Consider the following 21,790-nt stretch of genomic DNA (forward strand, 5'->3'; position numbering starts at 1 on the left):
TTGGTTGTGATGAATGGCCGCTAGCTCTAGATGTAGAAAAATCTGATACTATGCGTATGAGTAGAAAAAACAAACCCGGAATGTTCGGATACAAGGATACAACATTGGTAGTGTCCTGCTTGACACCGCCACGTAGTTTAAATATTTGGGCGTAACGTTGCAAAATGATATCAAACTGAACAAGCTTGTGAGGGGTGTAAAAGGAAATGCGAATGGTCGACTTCAGTTTGTTGGGAGAATGCGAAAGAGCGTTCACCTGTAAAGGTGATTGCATAATGGGACGCTGGTGCGACCAATTCTTGAGCACTGCTCGAATGTTTGTTGTCTGTACCAGGTCGGATTAAAGGAAGACATCGAAGCAATTCAGAGGCGACCTGCTAGATTTGTTACCTGTAGATACCGGTGACACACAACAAATAAAGTTCAGGCTTTAACTTGCAACAACTATAGCCTATGAAAGCTACGTCACAAAATAACTTTAAAAGACGTAAGAAAAACGCTTAAGTGACTAACCGGCGATGTTATAGATCGCCTGATAAGGGCAGTAGTGCTGAAACAGGCCTGTCGTAATTAAACATAAAAACATAAAAAGCTGCTTTTTGGACTTAATTCATAATGTTATGAAGATGCTTCTGGAATTCAGTTGGAAATCGCTGGAGGGAAGGCGACATTCTTTTCGGGGAACACTGCTGGGAAATGTAGAGAACTGGCATCTGAAGCTGGCTGCAGAACGTGTGTGTTGCCTTCGTAAGGAGCACGAAGATAACATACCAGAAATTAGGGCTCATATTGAGGCATATAGGAAGCCGTTTTCCCCTCTTTCTATTTGCGAGTGGAACAGGAAAGGAAATGACTAGTTGTGGTTCGAGATGCCCTCCGCCATGCGCCGTAAGGTGGTTATTGAATATCTATGTAAATGTAGTGTGAACAGACGATGCTACTATTAAGAACCCTATTGGTGTCTAGTAGGTGATTTACTAGAAACCGGACATCATCTAGAGTTTGTCCTGTTAACGTACTTCATGTTTCGTCCACATTGTATAATATTTTATAAGCAATTCGTATGTGAATATAGAAATACGGTGCTTCACATTACTTCTTTGAAGGCAAATAAGTGATTACCATTTGGAAACTCACTCTATTAAACTTTAGCATTTAATGTGTAAAGACGAAACAACGTAATGAGCTGGAGAAGAGCGCAAGCCTGAAGCCGGTAGGTTTTTTAAAGAAACCTCTTCAGACGTGACTGGTAGTGGATTTTCTTCAAGAGTATCCTTTAGTGTGAGGCGTTTCCTACTTGTTAAATATGCCTATGTTAGGAATTTTGCAATTCGTAGCGCGCACTCAAGTCAAAATATTGAATACTTATTTGGCGACCTTCTGACTGGGACAGTATATTTAGTTTTTAGGTGGCTGGTAACCTATTATTAATTATCCAGTTTCTGATAAACGAAACAGCGTCAGCACCGGAAACAATTCCAGCCCTAACATGATACGCAGAAATAAAATTTAACAGGGGAATCGTGCGAAGCTTTCGCACTTTTATGGTTTCAAATAATGACTATATTTGCAACAAGTGTAGTCGTTGGCATAAGGTTAGTTGTGGGAACGTCACCTTCTTCCCTGAGGTGGTGTTTGCGCTACAGCCACCCCGCTAGAGCGACGCTTCTTGGTAGAAACCAACATTTTCCTTGGCATCGGAAACTTCATTTATTGTTTATGACAGTAGTATATACACCGTGAAAGTGAATAATTAATGAGCAAATACAAACACAAAATAAAAGTAAAGGAATGTAATTTGTGTAAATTGAATGGGGATCACTGCTTTCAGCTGTAGCGGGACATCAAGAGAAATCAGTGGCGATGAGCGAAAATATATACCGGACCGGGATTCGAACCCGGGATATCCTGCTTACCAGGCAGGCGCGATAACCACTGCGCCATCCGGGACAGAGCGTTATCGCAACTGCACGGACAACCTTGGCACACCTCACGGCCGATCCACACTCCTATCTATGCCACCTACCCGCAGCCCCTGTTCATCACACTCCGTCCCGTTCGCTACTTAATGCTTAATGTCCCACTGCAGCTGCTAGTGATCCCCTTGAATTTACATATAGTGTCTCGAAATTTCTGCATCTGCATGGAGCCTGTTCTTTCGAAGGAACAGACACTGCGCAGTAAAATAAATGTAATTTACTCCTCGTGACAGTATTTGACTGTCACCAATGGCTTGTAAATTATAACTTTCGGTCGTAATATTTACATTTTAGGAGAAGTTCAATGACAAATACAAATATCAAACAAGGAAGTAAATAAAAGCGAAATGTATAGGGTAGAACGTAGGGTTTGCTTCTTACCCAATGTATTACTAAGGCCACAATAACCTGTGAACTGTATTGAGATTTTAATTGTACGTCGTGTTTTATGCGAGGACGTTAGGCCGTAGCAGCAACAGGTGACTCACAATTCAAGCCGACAATGACAAGTATTTGTGGTTTCCGGAAGTGTATTCATTCAGAAAAGTCATCTTGTACGACGGGCAGAGAGAATGGACTACCGCAGTTACTGCCACATACAAAACATGGAGTTAAGTACTTTAAAAGAAACCAAATGGTATTTGTAATAATATAAAAACGAGGAGTTTTATTCGTGATTAATAATTTAGCTTCGTAAAATGTAGGTTTTAAACTGGGCATCCATGACGCCCTTTTACCTATGGTATGTATCTGGTGTTGAAATATTTCACAGATGGATAGTTTTAGCGCAGAATCGATGTGCGATGTCAAAAGCTGGTTAAAAAATCTTCCTAACGATACTCCACATTCATGCATATATGACTGACGTGTGTTGAGAGAAAAAGGTGTTAACTTGAGAAATCACATATAGGATTATTAAAATTGCAATGAACGTTGAGAGACGGAGGAACGTCTACGGTAATTTACAACAGTAAGCCGTTGAAGTCCCCCATTTCGATTCGGCCTGTTTCGAAAACTATGCCTTCTTTCCGACCCTTTCAGGCGCCCAATTAGGCGGTCTCTTCATTAACAGATTTGAGCTAAAAGAGGGCACGTTACAGATTGTGTAACAGGTTTTACTTCCTGCGAAATGTACTGGGTATCTCAGGAGAAAAGGTCAATATTCAGGGACATGACAGGAACGATCAGTCGAAGCGGAAAAGTCTTGGAATCATAGCCTTTAAAATGCATACCTTAAGAGTTATGAGCACTTGTTTGTCTTCGCTGTAGTGAAGCACCTCTTCTTCTGAAGGAGTGCTCATAGCACTTAAGGGATGCATTTTACAACCGAAGTTCACTCGACGTTTTTGCTTAGAATGATCGTGTCTGACATATTCCTGAATGTTGACCATTCTTCCTGGGTCTGTACATATAATCTCACGGAACGCAAGAGGCACGTCAATGAATCGCGAGCGCGAACAGCGGACCAGTGGGTTGTCAGTAGACACGCAGTGGGCGTTCCCTGAACTGCCCTGCAAGCGCGGGCGTGCCGGGCTTCCCACAGGAAGCGCCGTGCACACCAACCTGCTGCCTCAGCTTGGGAGCCGTGGGAAACGGACGCGCCCGACTAAGTAAGCGGGTGCGGCGCTAACTGTACCGCTAAACCTAGGCCGTGGCCTGGCACGCCAGACTCACGACTTTCGCGACTGCACAGTGCTTTCCTGTGGCAACCGCATCAATGAGTCTGCTAAACCACTACAAATCTAGCATCATTTGAGACTGACATAGTCATGCTTGTAACCTTCCCATACCGCTCGACACAAAGAAATTCCCGCAATCCGCTTGAAATAACGTAGAGTGGACCAAAGGAAACTGGTACACCGTCGGATAGCAGCGACTGGTCAGAAGTGATATCGCTGTAATCGGTCGATCGCCTCCACCCCCAAACCGAACAGGGTGATTTGCCAAGCAATTTCAACATATTCTACATTACGAATGCCACGGTGTCGAGAAGTTCTGCCGTAGAATATGAACTATGTTTAGCAGCAGTGATATTTTATCTCTGTATTTCCAGTTACACTCAGAAAAAATAAAAGAACGGCAATTTTAATATTTTGTATTAAATTTGTTTCCAAACTTTCTTCGGAACTATCCGTTGGTTTAGGAATTATACATCGAAGAGCGAAAGGTATACGTCTAATATCGAGTAAAACTCCCGCGAGGACGCGGAAGTGCCGTAACACGACGTGGCATGGACTCTACTAATGCATGAAGTACTTCTGGAGGGAACTGACACCGTGAATCCTGCAGGACTGTCCATAAATCCGTAAGAGTACGAGCGGGTGGAGATCTCTTCCGAACAGCACGTGGCAAGGCATACTAGATATGCTCAATAATGTTCATGTCTAGGTAGTTCGGTGGGCAGCGGAAGTATTTAAACTCTTAAGAGTTTTCCTGGAGTCACTCCGTAGCAATTCTGGACGTGTGGGATATCGCATTGTCCTGTTGGAATTGCCCAAGTCCCTCGGAATGCACAATGGACATGAATGGATGAAGGTAATTAGACAGGATGCTTACGCACGTGTAACCTGTCAGAGTCGTATCTAGACGTATCAGCGGTCCCGTACTACACCAACTGCACCAATTGCACATGCCCCACACCATTACAGGGCCTCCACCAGCTTGAGCTGTCCCCTGCTGACATGCAGGGTCCATGGATTCATGAGGTTGTCGCCATACCCGTACACGTCCATTAGCACGATACAGTTTGAAACGTCACCCGTCTAACCAGGCAACATATTTCCAGTCATCAACAGTCCAATGTCTGTGTTGACGGCCCCAGGAGTGGCGTAAAGCTTGTCTTGCAGTCATCAAGGGTACACGAGTGGGTCCTCTGTTCCGAAAGCCCATATAGATGGTGTTTGGTTGAATGGTTCGCATGCTGACACTTACTGATGACCCAGCATTCAAATCTGCAGCAGTTTGTGGAATGGTTGCATTTCTGTCACGCTGAATGATTCTCTTCGGTTGTCGGTCTTTTTCTTGAATGATGGTTTTCCGACCGCAGCGGTATCAGATATTTTATGTTTTACCGGGTTCCTGGCATTCACAATACACTGGTGAAATGATCGTACGGGAAAATTCCCACTTCATCGCTACCTCTGAGACGCTGTGTCTCATGGCTCGCGCGCCGAGTGAACACGTTCAAACTCACTTAAATCCTCATAACCTGCCATTTTAGCGCCAGTAACCGATCTAACAACTGCGCCAGACACTGTCATATAGGCGTTGCCGACTGCAGCGCCGTATACGGCCTGTTTACATATTTCACATCTCCGTATACGAATACACATGCCTATACCAGTTTCTTTGGCACGTCAGTGTATTTTTCACTGATAGCCAGTACGTTGCTACGTCTCTCCAGTGTGCCAACACAATTCTGTTTCACTGTTAAGGCCTCAACGCCTTTTTCATTCATTCGTCGTATAGAATACCTGCGGTTATGTACTCCATTTGTTTCGCAGTCTGTGTGTGTATTGAAGTGTTCAACAGCAACATTGCTGATGAGGGTAACTCGTTATAGATTGTGTGAAGAAGAGTTACATTATATAAAATGCGAAGGACCTTTAGTACAGCTGTATAGTAGTTTTACTTGAAAATACCAATGAAAATGTGCCCCTCAGTATGACGGTACATCATTTACTTTAGAATTAAAAACTTTAATGATGTATGTAATTTTCTGATAACTCAAAAATCTGATCGAGCCCAGTGTATCTTGATTATTACTATGAACTTCCCATCAGTTCTTCTTCTGTAGCACATGATTCACAATGCTGATCAGTGCAACATTGACATCTTCCAATGTTTTAATATTTCTATTGCTTCTTAATACAACAACAACTAGCTTTGACTTCACTTCTCAGAGTGGTTTGTGGTCCTTTAATAACTATAAATTCTACCGCGAAGTTCTGGCGCAGCGTGGGGGAATCCAAATGAAATAAAATAGACAACATGTGCTTGACAACTACGTACACGAGTTGCAGTCATGTTGCCGCCCTGCCACACGTCGCATGCGATTCGTTAGATTGCTTGGAATTCTCGTGCAATCAGCGATCGATTTCTGCGATTTGGTCTCACACGTATGATATCTCGACAGATCGCAGGACCTGCGAGAGATCGCTGCGATCCGTTGTTGTCTATGTGGCCGCCAGGGCGGTTGCTGTTCGGTGTGAACCGCGTCACTCAGTTGACTACCAGAGACAAGACCAGTACAGTGCCATGGCGCTTTATTCCTACATCGAAACTAGTCTGTTTCAAGTGGTCGTTTTCGTTTACAAGTCAGCGTCAAAATTGCGTGTTTTGTGAGAGCTTTTTGTCCTGCAGTCTGGCATCTGAACGGTGTAAGTGAGGTGATGTGGGACTATCCTTTCCACGAAAAATCAAATATAGCACAATATAGGAAGTTCTAATCAAACCATGTTGTAAATTCTTTACACTCCTGAGCATTTAAGCATTTGGGGATGTATCGTCGAAACATTTCAGAACACACATACATAAAAAAAACGTTATTGCTAACACACCAGACAATATTTAGAACTTAGTAAATGTCTGTGTTTTATCTTTTTCCATTTTTGTGCCGAATAACATTGAAAATTATTTTTGTCGTCAAATGATTGACTTTTCACTGTTGACGTGATTTTCATTAAAACACGATGATCTAGCTATTTATGCGCCTTTTGCCTATAAAATCTATATGCGAGTACGTTTCTGGCTTCTGATATTTCGTTTCCTGGAGGACAACATTCGTAGAAAAAAAAAATGCACTACCTTGTGTAAGTGTTGGCACACGCGACATAGTCCCTTGATTCAGCGTATGCGCACTGTGTAGCACGCTCTGAAATTTGGAACTCCATTTACGGCACAATCGCATAGATCATTGACTCAGATACACACTTCTCTGCCGTGGTTGGTTGTTGATTCACAAGCAGCCGTGTATAACGCATATATTTGGAGTTGTCTACTTTGACCAGTAAGTCGCTCGTGTCTAACGGGCTTAACCTTAAGCGCGTTTATTAACTTGTTTCGCGACGGTAGTGACGTCGTTTCGCAAGTGCAATTTACTACCAACACTTGTAAGTATACGACTAGTTCATAATTTGTAGGTGACCAATTTATTAATTTCTCTCCCAAGTTAGCGCCAAATGTAATAGCCTAGCTCCAAGGTGCTTGATAATGAGTGCACAAGAACAGTAGTATGAGTGACGACACACTTGACAGGAAGTGTTTAGAGCAAGTCAGTGACATGATCCCGACAAGTGCCTGTTATTCATAAATCGTGGTCGTAAAGACATTGAACAGACCCCGTGGCTACAGACAGGCGCACAGTTAGGAACTTGTGCAATTGTAGCACGTACGATCGACAGATGCGAAACCACCTCGATAGGTAGTCTGATTTCGTAATTAGAGCAGAGGTCTGAATCAGAATGATCAGCTGGGGAATCGAATCCAGGTAGTCCTCCATACGATGACTGCCTCGCAACAGCTGTACTAACTCATCCAACTTTAGACCGTCGACGCTTCCTGACGAAATTTTACATTTAATGTTTGACATTAGGACCTGAACATCTGTTCTTCATATAAAACTTTAAATTTCTTATACAATAATTTGTTGATTTCTATCTCTTAATGGCTCCGCATACTTTGCGTTCGAGACACTCCTCGAAGCAAAAGTTGTAAACTCTTTGTCAAATAATGCCGCACTTTATTACCTTGGATCTGCTAGTAGTAACTATCACACGAAATTATTTTCTTCCTTTAATTCTTAGATTCGTTAACCTACAGACATTGATTGTACACAGATTCCAAGTTTTACATAAAACTGACCTTCGTGGGTGTTAGGACAAGTTTCCTCATATTACCATCATTTTTATTCGATTTGAAAATTATATGGCTCCTCGCGTCACTGATTCGACGGTGGTCTACCTTGCTGCATTCTGCTGAGAATGCACACGTTAAAATCTTTGTCTCACCACTGAAGAAATCCTCCTAAACAATGCAGGCAACGACTGTTTTAATAAGTTATTAGTTCCTCCAGCTGAAACGAACAAAAATACATACTGTACCCTATACTCAAGAGATGCTCCCAGGTGATCACGGCACTAACCTGTTTTCACATCTAACGATGGCAGCGCTGTAGGTGGAGATTTTGAAAGGAAAATATTTTTACTTTGCAAATTTGTGCCCACAGTACAACAGCTTTGATACACTATCAACTGCAGGTAAAAAGCACGGTTTTCTAGTCAGGGGCAGGTGAAAAAATGGTTTTGTCTTTATAAGAGGCGTCGACATAATACTACGAAGGGTTCCCGTACAAGATCATTGTCTTTGGGGGAAATGTCTGCTGCCTTCGACTCATCAGAATGTACATAATTAAAGGGAAAGCCGAGGAGAAAATGGCGCGTAGTAGCAAGGTTTCCATGTTGCCTCTCTTTGCATTTTTTTTTTAAAGTAATTTCTTCTTGAATCTATATATACATTCTTTTTGCTGGAGACGACTGAAGTAGAAATTAAGTTTATAAAGGCTCGAGCATCCGAAGCGAAATCGATTCTTCACACTGAAAGCTTAACATAGCATTCTAAGAAAATGGGTATAAGGGAGGAGAAGTCAACTAAGTATAATGGCTGTGCTCCTCAAGTGCCTTCAATGACATTCGTATTTCTAGTTTTACATTCCCGATTTTAGTTCAATTAATAACAAACTGAATGCTGGGCTTAATTTTACAATTCAGAGATAATTAACGTCTTTGGAAACCAGGGAGGCACTAAATCCAGAAAATCTGTCTAAAAATATAGTTACACAAATAACGTTTAGTAACATGTTGCTTTCTCTTCGTGAACTGTTTTAGATAAAGACCGAAATGGTTCCAAAATGAAGTACAGTGGAAAAATTAAAGGTCCTCTTTCATTACTAAATCGGCCTAAAGCAGATGCTTTACGTCTGTTTACAATTACAGTCTGAAATCTAATTTATTACAATTTAGAAACCAAACTTTGTTTTCGTTGTTATGTACAGAATTTTAACTACAGCAAAGTTTATGAAAAGGAGACATTGTCTGGAGGTCCTCGGAAACTTAAAGATAGGTGTTGTGATCATTTTGGACGGAATTCACTATACTGCTGTGTATTTCGAAGTTTCTAAACTTCGAGAAAATAAATTTAAGTGTACATTAGTTTTGGCGGCGGTGAGCCAGGGCAGTTTTCGTAAATCTTCAGGAGCTCCGAGTTCTTGATGAAAGTAGCAATTTTTTTTATAACTGGGTTTTACGTAGCTTCGTAGTAGTAGTTTGGTTCCATAATTACAAATGGAAAGCACAGTAGTGTTTTTCTATTTATAATTTTTTATTACAATACTTCTGCTACACTAATACTGCCGAAGAACTAGTAGTTTTCTTTTAGCGTCATATTTTAGTTCGTCCTCGAAATGGATACCTACGATGTAACACGCTTAATCAGAATCAATTCTGCCAGTTTTCTTTCGCTCCAGTATAAAATTTGAAACCTACATGCTGCGAGTTTATATATTTCGTAACATGTACAGGTGGTTGAACTGACAGACAGATGGAAAATGTCTACAGGACCGAGATTCGCGTTCTCAAAGCTACAGTTCTGTATCTTTCGCCTACATTCCCTTTTTCCAGAGTAGCAACGTTTGCACGGGGTTTGGGGAGGAGAGATGCGCTTACAGAATGAAAGCTCCCTGTCGTGTCAAGAGCTACTTCCGGTGATGGACTATGAACTAAATCAATGAACAGCACTGATGACGCAGTTAAGTTTGAAGCACTGCGTAGTCCATGAAGTATTTTTAAAGCTAATTAATATTTGCCATAGAGTGCCAGGAAATCTTAGCGGATTAGATAAGGATGAACATTATATCCTAATGGCGTTAGGAGAAATCGCTTGACAGCCATAGATATCGCTGTCTGCATACCTTTCCATATTTATCTACACTGCAATGAAGTTCCATTTGTAATTGCTGTAGTGACTAAAAAGATACCTTATTTTAGGAGCCTATGGGAACTCTATAGCCAAGAGTATGTTTTCTATGTTTGACATTGCGTCAGTTGTTGGGGGCGACCTGATAGTTCCATTATTCTTGAAGACTCAATAATGCCAAGATCGCTTGCAATTCTTTAATTTATTAATATGGTCGGTTTCGACAGATTTACGCTATTATCCGATATTGTAACAGTATCAGATGCAGGTTCTTGTCACTACGTGACTTTCATTATTGTAAGAAGCATGTGCATCTAATATTGTTGCATGATCCAATGATGACAGTGTATATCTGTCGAAACCGGTCATAGTAATGAAAAAATTGCTAGCGATCTTGGCCAGCTTGGTTCTTCAAGAATAATGTGACAGTATGCGAGGCTTAGAACTTTACCGAGTCAAATATCACGCCTCGCTGACAGCATAATCTATCCAGGAGATGCACCGGTATATGGTAATATACACTATTAACGCAATCATATGTATGTCGTGCCTCTTACTTCCAGAGCTGGTATCACGTCGTCGCAACCCTATGCTTGGATACTAACACTGGCCTGAAATGCCAATGACTCTTCAAGTGCAAGTAGGTTATTTCACACATTTACCACCTGCTTGGCACTTTATTTAGTGTTGTACAGTACTTCTTTCGCAGCTCTGAAAATGTTCAACGGAATTTCTGTAATCTCATCAATATTCTTTATTATTGTGGGTGAATCTGATTGGAGACTGAAGATTTCGTACAGAGATTTTCATTTTTGTGTATGAGCTCTTCGGTCACGCTATCTTCGATCTCCAAGAGTGGCTAAGTAGGTGGCGACACCGCTAAGATAAAAACAAACTGCCGGTGACGAAAACACACTTATGCCCAACCACTTCGTTTATCTCTATTGCCCGCCACACAGCCGAAAGCCAAATCAGCATCCACTCAAAAAAATGAGTCAGAGATCATAATCAGTTGATCAATATTAACTGCGGAGAATAAAGCGCTATTCTTATCGTTTGAATGAGTTAAACTGATATATTTGGTTCGCATACGTCACAGTAGAAACTCCCAGAAAACTGTCTTGCCGTGGTCTCTCTTCCTCTAGAAGAGAATGGTGCCAGTATGGTGAATTAAGTGCAGAAGGTGAGATAAAGGACTTTTTAAAACAAAACTAGAAATAGTGAACTTCAGATACGCATCGTCGGGACACACGACTGAAATTTCAGTAACTGTAATCCATGCTTGCTGAACGGATGTTCCATCTGAAGTATGTACAAGGATTTCCATAGGTTGTCCTGACAGTACTTTCTTCTTACTGGCTTCATTTCTGAACAGGCTTTGCGAAGGGGGTCGTTTGGGATGCAACGCCACTCGTGAGGAATCTGTAGTAGTGCCGTTGGAGATGAAGTTCGTTGGATACAAGAGAAAAAAACTGGCATTGTTACCGTAATAAGGATATGAGAAACGTTTTTCGAAAGTAACAACCTTAATCGGTCAGTCTTCGCTCAGTGGCTGACATGATTGCAACGCTAGATTGTAATGAAATCCTGAACTGCTGGAAGTCCACTGCAGCAGTCTAATTTTTATGTTACTGCACCAACTGCGAATCTTAATTAGAACAACACTACAAAAGACATCAAAAATTTACTGTCAGTATGGTATCTACTATATAGTGTATGTAAAAGACGACGAAAGCACTTTCGAAATCCTGTGGAACTCCCTTGAAGGTCACGGTATTTTTCAAACATTTCCGCGTGGGAAATGCAGTAAGGCCCCAGTTAATGGCAACCTAGAGCATTGCGAGAATTTTATTGGGACTGAGTTTAACGTTTACATCTTGATATATTAATTAGTTTTTAGTGACTGCTGCTTTGAATGTTATAACTTTGCTGCAGTCTACACCTGAATAGTTGATGGTACAATGTATTATAAAACCCCAAGTTGACAAACACGCCTCTTGCAGTGGGGAGAGAGAGAGAGAGAGAGAGAGAGAGAGAGAGAGAGAGAGCAGAATTCCGTTCGAGATCGCAGACCTACCTTGTAGTAACACTTGTTTTGGACAAAAATATTGTCCTAAGCAATTGGCTTTCCATTTTAGTTATTCCAACAATCCATTCGCGACGAGAGAAAGAAATTGTTCTGTTTACATTCAGCAAACATGACAGCACAAGCTTACTACATACGAGCTACTTGTTTACGTTCATTAGGACTTCGCCTGCGTTTATCGAAACGACCTTACACATGAAATGAAAACTAAGCAAACATCTGAGGACACAGTTATGAAAAGCTACAGTGCTTGTGACAACAATTGCCTCTGTGTGACAATTATAGTCTTATGGCATTACGTGAAATCGATCGTACTCCGGCCACATGAAAGTATATTAAAGAAACAGAGATCGGAAAAAGGCTGAAGAAAATAGCGTCCTGACAACTTCGCTGCAGCAGTGTCAAATCAATTCTCACTTGTATTCAGCTCAAGGTAAACAAGGGCGGTGCGGTATTTCGGTACGGAGCTTCTTACCCCGTGGCGGTCGTGGGAAGGCATTCTACTCATTCATACTTAATGCTCAGAGACTCTGCTATTTTATCTATTCCGTTAGACGGAAATTTTATCGATACTGACATTTAACTATGCACAATTCCGAGGTCATCCGATTGAAACAATTATGATTGCAGAAAATTTAAACTTCTGAACAGTCTAAAATATTAAGTAAGGAAATATGAAACTAAAGTAATTCACCTGCTGTGGCGGCACGAGCCGCAACCTTTGTAGTATCGCTGAACCCTGCAGATAAATCCAGACTCCGAAAGTTCCTGTAAACATGTGGCCGTTTGTCAGACGAATCATAGCTATTTGAATATAACGTATAGCAAATTATTTCCATCGATGTCACTATCGTCTCACTTTGGAAGAAGTGCAGGTAATTGACTCGTTCGTGTGCTTTTGTGACGTTACAATTTATAAGACGGCTACGGACTATAATAATAATTTGTCTGTTACCTTCATGTCACTAGTCTCAGCTTTTCATTCATCCTGTAGTCAAAACAGTGTTAAGTAAAACGTGGCGATCTTTATGGCCTATCAAGCTGAAGCATGCGGCTGATGCATGGTTCCGGGAGATTTACCTTAACCCTTTCAGACAAGAATTCTTTTCTGGAGGAAATTTTTTTTATTTACGTGTCAATGCACTTATGTGATTTTTTTTAATGATATTAGAGGCAAAATTTATACAAAAAAAAGTATCCGTTTTCAGACCATACTTTGTTCACTTGCCTTCAGTTTATCGACCAAAATAACAAATTATGAAATCTTCTTTATTGTAACAAATAGAAAAAGGATCAATAATAACCATGCAAAATAACAACAATATTCAGTTATACAGTGGAATATAGCGAACCAACCAAATCACTGTATTCTGATGATCACGAGCTGCTGCGCAGAGCTACATGGACTTGCTGGCTGATGTACCCAACAGCACTTGCGCGTGATGAAAAGGCTGCACAATCAAAAATGTGTATCTGAAGGTTTCCATTGGGAAGAAGAAACTTCTGTTGCAGCTAAGACACGGTAAAAGTTAATGTTTACAATTGTAGCTAGAGAATCAAAGTAATAATGTTTTTTATTACCTGACACATTGAGAGCTGATTAACACAACCAGGCTTATACCAGAAGAATTATTTTTCAATAACTTTGACAACGGTAATCACTTTCCTGTAATTTCATTCATTAAGCTGACAGCCCCACTTAATCATTTTAAGGTAACACCGCACCACATATTTACAGAACGGACTATATTCCACAAATATAACTTTTGTGTTACGGCGCCATCAGGTTGTGTTGGTGGTGACGAGGACAACAGACAATGTTGAAGTAATGTTCGCTATATTTATGTTTACAAAATAGTAATACCTGCTTCAATTCTTATACCTGTCCTATTTCCCAACAGGAATTGTAGAATGAGATTTTCACTCTGCAGCGGAGTGTGCGCTGACATGAAACTCTATGGCAGATTAAAACTGTGCGCGCGACCGAGACTCGAACTCGGGACCTTTGCCTTTCGCGGGCAAGTGCTCTAACCATCTGAGCTACCGAAGCACGACTCATGCTCGGTCCTCACAGCTTTACTTCTGCCAGTATCTCGTCTCCTACCTTCCAAACTTTACAGAAGCTCTTCTGCGAACCTGGTTAGAGCACTTGCCCGCGAAAGGCAAAGGTCCCGAGTTCGAGTCTCAGTCGGGCACACAGTTTTAATCTGCCATGAAGTTTCAGGAATTGTAGACTTAGAAAGACCAGACGGCAGTTGTAAGAGTCGTGCGGCATGAAACGAAAGCAGTGGTTGAGAAGGGAGTGCGACAGCGTTGTAGCCTATCCTCGATGTTATCCATACTGTACTGTGAACAAGCAGTAAAGGAAACCAAAGAAAAATTTGGAGTACGATTGAAGTCCGGGGAGAGGAAATAAAATCTGCGACTTGAGATGGCACTTGTGTCACAAACAGCAAAGCACACGGAAGGGCAATAGAAGCAAAACAAGGTAATGGAATGTAGTCCAATTAAATCATGTGATACTAAGGGAAGTAGATTATAAAATGGCACTTAAAGTGGATACGTTTTGCTATTTGGGCAGCAAAATAACTGATGTGGCCGAATTAGAGAGGATATAAAATGTTGACGCAATGGCACGAAATGCGTTTCTGAAGACTGTTTGTTAACATGGAACATAGATTTAAGATTTTCTGGAAGTATTTGCCTTGGGCTGAAGTGAGACGTGGACGATATACAATTTAGGCAAGGCGAGAATGTAAACTTTTTAATGTTGTGCTGCAGAACAATGCTGAAGTTTAGATAGGTAGATCATGTAACCAATGTGGAGGTACTTACTACAACTGGGAGACATGAAATCTGTGGCACTAAGTCATCATGGGATCACATATTTAACTCTGGAAGGAAGTGTGGGGGGGTTAAAATTTCAGACGGAGACTACGAGATTAATGCGAAGGGAGATTCAGGAGGATGTAAGTTGCACTAGTTATTGATTGAAAAGAGCAGCAGCAGCAGCAGCAGCAACAGCAACAGCAACGACGTTCCAATAACTGAAAACTTATTTTCTCTTCATCTATTCTTTAATTCTGTGCTCAGAACGTGTGTTCTGTAACCTGGAACAATCAGCTGAATCGTTGGAAACAAGAAATTACGACTGTTTTATCGCGTGTTTAGTAGGATATACTAATTTGTTAACAAGCTACTGCGGTATTTGTATTACAGAAGTCGTATACGAATACTAAAAACTTTTAACACACAGCCAGTTAATTACTGGGCATCAGGTACTCTGCCCTAGCTACTAGTTAAGTGGCGCAGCGTTACCGTATAACGCGCGAGACAACTGCCTAATAGAGTACAGGTAGCCCCGTGTCCTCAATTACAAAATCAGTATGGACTTGTTTCTATGAAATAAACACTACCCCAGTAAACCCATCTTAGAAGCTTAGTTTTTTCAAAGGTTTTCATTTTAAATGGTGCTCTCGGTATCTCAAATGATCTTTTGAATGATTAAATATGAAATTCCTTAGCAAACCCCACCCCGCGACTTCTTATGAGCACAATTCCTCAACCGATGGCGCACGTTCATGTAGCATACATAATAACAGTTACAAACCGGACATTCTACGTTGACCGCTTCGCCGAAGATTATGTATTACTCAAGACAGAATCTTAAACTTACAACTAAGGGACTGAAACTCATTCATGGACCATTAATAAACAGAAGCAATGGTGCTTTTATTGTAAGCAATGGAGCCGCGCACGAGTTATATGGCTATTCTGCGGACAACGTGTGTAGTCATTCGAGTCGTTCGGGTTCGGCTGCTGCAGCCGACCAGCAGACCAAGTACCTGTCTGTTCGAAAACCTCTCCGGCGTGACTCATCGCAACTGGAACGCTGCAGGCACCACTGTTCCGTGAAGCTACCAACGGCCCACCCCCCACCAGGATACGACCGGATCAAAGCACCGTGAAGCAGAACCACAGCTCTAGCACTCGAGAAAACCAAATTTCAAACAAAAATTTCTTGCACAGCATCTCGCAAATTAAAATGCTTTCATTATATTTTACTAGTAAGAAGTGCGAAAGTACCAAATCAAAAATTTATGCGAGACTAGCTTTTTCTCGCAGCTAAGACTACAGTTTATGCGGTAAGGCTGGGGGATTGCTTCGATTGCTTAGTGGAAAGGTTCCCGCCCGCGGAAAACGCGAAATTTACGTTTCAGACGTGTCCAGGTACAAATTTTCAGCGTCAATTCAGACATTCACAGTTTGAGCTATGTCGAATTTGGAAAGCTACTTAAGATACCTGCTTTCTCTTACAGTACATATTTTATCAGGCCACGACGAAGACATTCAAAATTGTAAAACGCATTGTAGATGGTAAGTTCTATACGAAAACACACACACACACACACACACACACACACACACACACACACACTTGTGAACCGATATTGCGAAGTTGACCAACAATACGTAAACTCATCTCGTGATGCCACGAATAATTGAGATATTTGACTTCAATCAAAGATACTCTCGTTTCTGGGGCTGGAAAGAGTCATACAGCAAGTATAAAGAAACCTGTGCAATGGTTTGTCTTTACATCAATTACAAAGTCACTTAGGTCAATCTGTAACGTACTATTGGCGAGGAAGACAAGCTAAAATGAAGGTTTGAGTAGTTGCGAATTTAGTATTTGGTGCCCGTAGTACCGCTGGAATACTTACGGAGGGTAAATACGAAGGGGGAAGTAGCTTATGGTATCAGGGATTTTACTCTGCGGTAATGGGACGACGTCGTCTTCAAACTAGGACAACCTACAGTAGCTACGTCATAGGTGACTATTAGTGGCAAGAAGTGCTTTGATATAGGTTAGCTGTCTTGTGGAAAGAAGGACGACATGAAATTGGGAAAATAAATGTTTGAGTTCTAATTCTCTCTCGAAGAGCAGCCAGTTTCTTCCTACCTTTAAGGCTTTCATCTGCAAGACACTGCACCTCCAGGCTATAGTCCCAGGCCTCCAAGGAGCACAGGCTTTCAGGACTGCTGAAATCCTCGTTGTCCATCATTGCGCACAGTCTGCCGCACTTCCTGTCTCAACTACGTAACGATGCCGTCCATGACTCGACACACAGTCCCAGCAAAGTCTTCTACAGTTGCTGAGCGAGTGCGACAACACAAGTCGAGAAACTACCATCCATCCATCCACGGCGACATAATTCCACGCATCCCACGGCCGAGGAACACTCTAGTTCCTCGACACTGCGCCTCTACATGAGTGTGAAGCTCACGCTCAGCAGAACTACGAAACACGGTGAGCACACTCGGGCATACCTGTTGCGGGCACGGCAGCTACTGGTGAACGGCTGGCTTTCGTTAACCGTCCAAAGGTCCTCCAGCCCGGCCGCCTCGCCGCTCGCTTCCCCCACCCACTCCACAGCTCCCCTCCCACTACTACTACTCCGTCGGTGCCACCTGGCGCCGGCGAGGCCTGCGGCAGACACGAGCAGAGCAGAGCATTCCATATCGAGCCCGCCAGGTGTTGTACGCACGAGGCAAAGGCGGACAGTTGGCTCTTACAGATTGTTTACGTATCACATTGTGCAGTTATAGTTTCATAAATACCGATTAGATTAGATTACTACTTGTTCCATAGATCATGAATATGACACTTCGTAATGATGTGGAACGTGTCAGGTTAATAAAAGGTGTCTATACAAGATATTACATTACACAAAATGTTACATGACTATTTTTAATTTTTTGTGAGGGTTGGGGAAATTACCCACTTACTATATCCAAAAATTTATCTAATGAGTAGGAGCAGTTGCCATTAAGAAATTCTTTTAGTTTCCTTTCAAATGCTATATGGCTATCTGTCAGACTTTTGATGCTACTAGATAGGTGACCAAACACTTTTGTGGCAGCATAATTTACCCCCTTCTGAGCCAAAGTTAGATTTAACCTTGAGTAGTGAAGATCATCCTTTATCATAGTGTTGTAGCCATGTACACTGCTATTACTTTTGAATTCGTTCGGATTGTTAGTAACAAAGATCTGTAGCTCTTTAAATAAGTGGCTGCAGGAAGATCTTGGATGAGCTCCAGCAATTATTCTGATTACACACTTTTGTAGCAATGAACACTTTTACTCAATGATGAGTTACCGCAGAATATGATGCCATACAAAAGCAGAGAAAGAAAATAGGCGTGGCAAGCTAATTTACTCAGATGTATATCGCCAAAATTTGCATTGGCCCTAATAGCATAAGTAGCTGAACTCAAACGTTTCAGCAGATCCTCAGTGTGTTTTTTCCAGTTCGACCCCTCATCAATGCATAGGCCTACACCTAGAAATTGAGTATTCTACCTTAGCTGCCGATTTCTGATCAAAGTCTACACTTATTAATGGTGTCATTCCATTTACTGTGTGGAACTGTATATACTGTGTTTTGTCAAAGTTTAATGAGAGCCCATTTGCAGAGAACCACTTAATGATATTCTGAAAAACATCGTTTACAATTTCACCAGTTAATTCTTGTCTGTTGGGTGCAATAGCTATACTTGTATCATCGGCAAAGAGTACCAGCTTTGCATCTTCGTGAATATAGAATGGCAAGTCATTAATACATATTAAGAACAGCAGAGGACCCAAGACCGAACCTTGCGTCACCCCATTCTTGATTGTTCCTCAGTTTGAGAAATCACCAGTTTTTTGTATATTATGTGAACTGCTAATTTCGACTTGTGAGCGGCATTTGGTGTCTCTTATATCGGAATGCAAAGATGAATACAAATTGAAAAAAAATCTGTAGGTTCTTCAAAATTGATATTATCCTGTTAGGTAACCTTGTGTTGTGCTACATTTTGTAACTTCCCCACTATGTATTTCTGTATGACATATAGCCCGAAATTATCTCCTGCTCTATAAACGGCTACATATTACCAGAACTATGTATCCACAAACTGTTATCCGACTTAAACTCTTTTGCTAACTTTTGATTAAACAGAACCTAATTTGTATTCAGCTGTAACTGGTCTCAATACAACTCTTTTTTATCAAATGCGCACCAGAAGTGTATTACTTGGCGCTAATCAAGGTTTACACTTACTTCCCGCCTTAACAATGTTGTTGCTAACTTCTGGAAAGCACAACAGCAAGCAGGCAGCGACTAAGCCAGATTTCTGTTTTTTTTTTTTTTTTTTTTTTTTTTTAATAAAATTTCCAGACAGTATTCAAACTGTTGCATACCATATGGTACAATGTGATAATGTGTAATGTGTAATGACAAACCACCTTTGAGCAGTAGGATGGGGAGAGTAACTATTCTATGTAATGATATTCCAAGACAACGATTTTAGAATAAAATACGTATTTAAAAAGATAATAAAACTATGCATGGTCTCTCTCTCTCTCTCTCTCTCTCTCTCTCTCTCTCTCTCTCTCTCTCTCTCTCTCCCCCCCCCTCCCACCCGCGCACAGACGCGCGCGCCTGAAAAATACTATGCTTATCTAAGTTAACAATGATTTAACAAGGGCATAGTGCTAACATAGAACTATACAAACCAATCAGCTTAATCAGTTGATGTGCTAATGCATGACTCAAGGAAGTCGTGTGGTCTTTCTATCAGCTCTGACCAAGTTCACAAAGTTAACTAGCTGACAATCATTCCGACAAACTAGTTCAGCAGTGCTGCAAACTCGCCTCGGACCAATTCTCTTTAAAAATGTTCAACATTTATGTTCTTCTCGCCATCAATATATGTATATGCTCACCCTTGCTGTTCTTTCCAATAAATCTTTCTTCCTGTAACAGATACAACAGCAAGTCAACAGAATAAAACTGAATACGTCTCTCTCGCGCGCACATCGATAACTTACGAAAATCAAAATGGAATGCCCACCTTACAATTTCAATTAGTTTAACGCCCATATTCGGCTATGGCATATTTCGCGATAACTTATCTCTAAAAGAAGTTCACGTTGTACAATGAGTGTGAAGTGAGAATGTTATGCAATTTCACCCACAAGCACCTTTAAGAGGTGGTTGAAGAGTTAAAATGCTTCCCCGCACGATCAGAACAAATTCTCTCATAAAATCTGATGTAATTACGAGTATCTGTAACCCGCCTCCTAACACAGGTCGCTAACGCACGCGTATGCGGTGGCACTCGGCCCGGAGGTAAACCGATTCGAATCATGGTGGATGAAATTTTCACTGCCAGTATTTGGCCGACCAGGGAAGGGAGAGGTACCGAAACTCCAAAACCTCTCCACAGTGTCTCATGAGGAGAGGGCATGTGGCACTGCTAATGGTGATCCGTCGGTTCAGCTCTGCGCCCCCCTTCGCGCTTTTCGAGAGAAATAGGTTATATGCCGGCACCAGGTTTCATCTTCTCCCTTCCCTTCACCCATAACACGAATCCAAACGTAAAAGCACTCTTCCTAGTCTTTCACACGACACACCCACTTCATAAAAGGTTTAAACCACCTCCACTAGGACCTTGCCAGGATCTCTGCGTCTGCTGTCCCTACGCTCACCTCGAGTATGGTTCTGTTCTGATCTCTACGAGTTTCGTATTCCTTTAGACTGTAATTGTTCATTTACAGAATTACAAGAAGAAACAGTGTTCTATTACAGTTTCCGAGCAGAGAAAGGAGTGAATAATATCGCCAGATGTCATCCCTTTTCTTCCGACAATCGGAAAACTAGATAAAACGCTTATAAACATTTCCAGAAATGACTGCAACCAACCACCTTTAGTGGGGGTGAAGTTTTTATTTTCGCATTACCATTTTGAAGTCACCTATCGGCTTATCAGACAGTACGGTTGTTATGTATTCGACGGTATTCCATGCGATGAGGCATTTTGCGAGAATGTAAATTTATTTGTTCGTATGTGATGATGTGGCTGAAATGCAACCTGGAAACCACCCAGGCATAGCTGTACCATCTGATGAGTTTCTATGTAACTTGTAACTGGTAATGGGGTAAATAAAATGTACTATCACAAATACGACTGACTGCAGTCACTTCTGAGAACTTTTGCCCATCACACTCACAGGATTCCATATCCTACCGAGGTAAAAGCTTTAAAAGCCTTTATTCTGGGCCGCCGGTAAATTATTTACAGGCTTGTAGCATTTAAACTTTTTTTGTGTTTGGTAGTGAATTACATGTTATCCACTGGTTACATGAACAATTTTATATGGTTAGCACGCAGCTATAATCAAGTACAGTATGTGCTATGTTGAATAGCCCGTAAATTGACTCAGTACGTCGTTGTCACTGTAATGACCTATGGAATGTGAAACTAACTGAAATTCATGTTCCTAACTGTTTCTTATTTAAAGTGTAACCATGATTTACGTTGCTCATGACTGATTGTTATGTGGAGTGTATAGCTGGTTGTGAATTATAATACACACTCTTACGTTGTAGCTCATTAATGCTAAAAGAGAAGCCGAAAGGGAGGAAAGCTTTGACACTGCCGTCCCCTCTCCGAGTTCATTAACGATAGCCCCCAGGAAATCGACTGTTGTCCCGTCGAAATATGGTGCTAGAATTCGTTAGGACGTCAGGAAATAAGTGAAACTCTGGACGGGATTTCCAACATTTCTCATTTATACTGACAACGTAGAAAAGACTTAATTTACTTAAGAGAAGCATTCTTGTAGACGTAGCTGTTAACTCTCAGCTTTTACAGAGATCTTCCGGCTAGAATACTGGTTAATAACGGTACGGATAAACGAAATG

General features: G+C 41.4%; 1 protein-coding gene and 1 non-coding gene across 4 annotated transcripts in view; both read right to left on the reverse strand.

Annotated features, from left to right (window-relative positions):
- LOC124605695 (cerebellar degeneration-related protein 2) overlaps positions 1 to 21,790 on the reverse strand; it is a 475,868-nt gene that overhangs the window by 68,964 nt on the left and 385,114 nt on the right. Inside the window, exon 1 of one of the 3 annotated variants that reach the window (XM_047137559.1) lies at positions 17,000 to 17,391. The exons of the other annotated variants lie outside the window; for them this stretch is intronic. Coding sequence (XP_046993515.1) covers positions 17,000 to 17,102 — 103 coding nt within the window. The 5' untranslated portion in view covers positions 17,103 to 17,391. Of the gene's footprint in view, positions 1 to 16,999; positions 17,392 to 21,790 lie in introns of those variants that run through there. 3 annotated transcript variants of the gene reach the window in all.
- On the reverse strand, positions 1,878 to 1,950 carry Trnat-ggu. Its single transcript has one exon. It is a non-coding gene; the product is annotated as a tRNA-Thr (tRNA).

This window comes from Schistocerca americana, chromosome 1 (assembly GCF_021461395.2).
Source record: "Schistocerca americana isolate TAMUIC-IGC-003095 chromosome 1, iqSchAmer2.1, whole genome shotgun sequence".
Classification (NCBI taxonomy): Eukaryota; Metazoa; Arthropoda; class Insecta; order Orthoptera; family Acrididae; genus Schistocerca; species Schistocerca americana.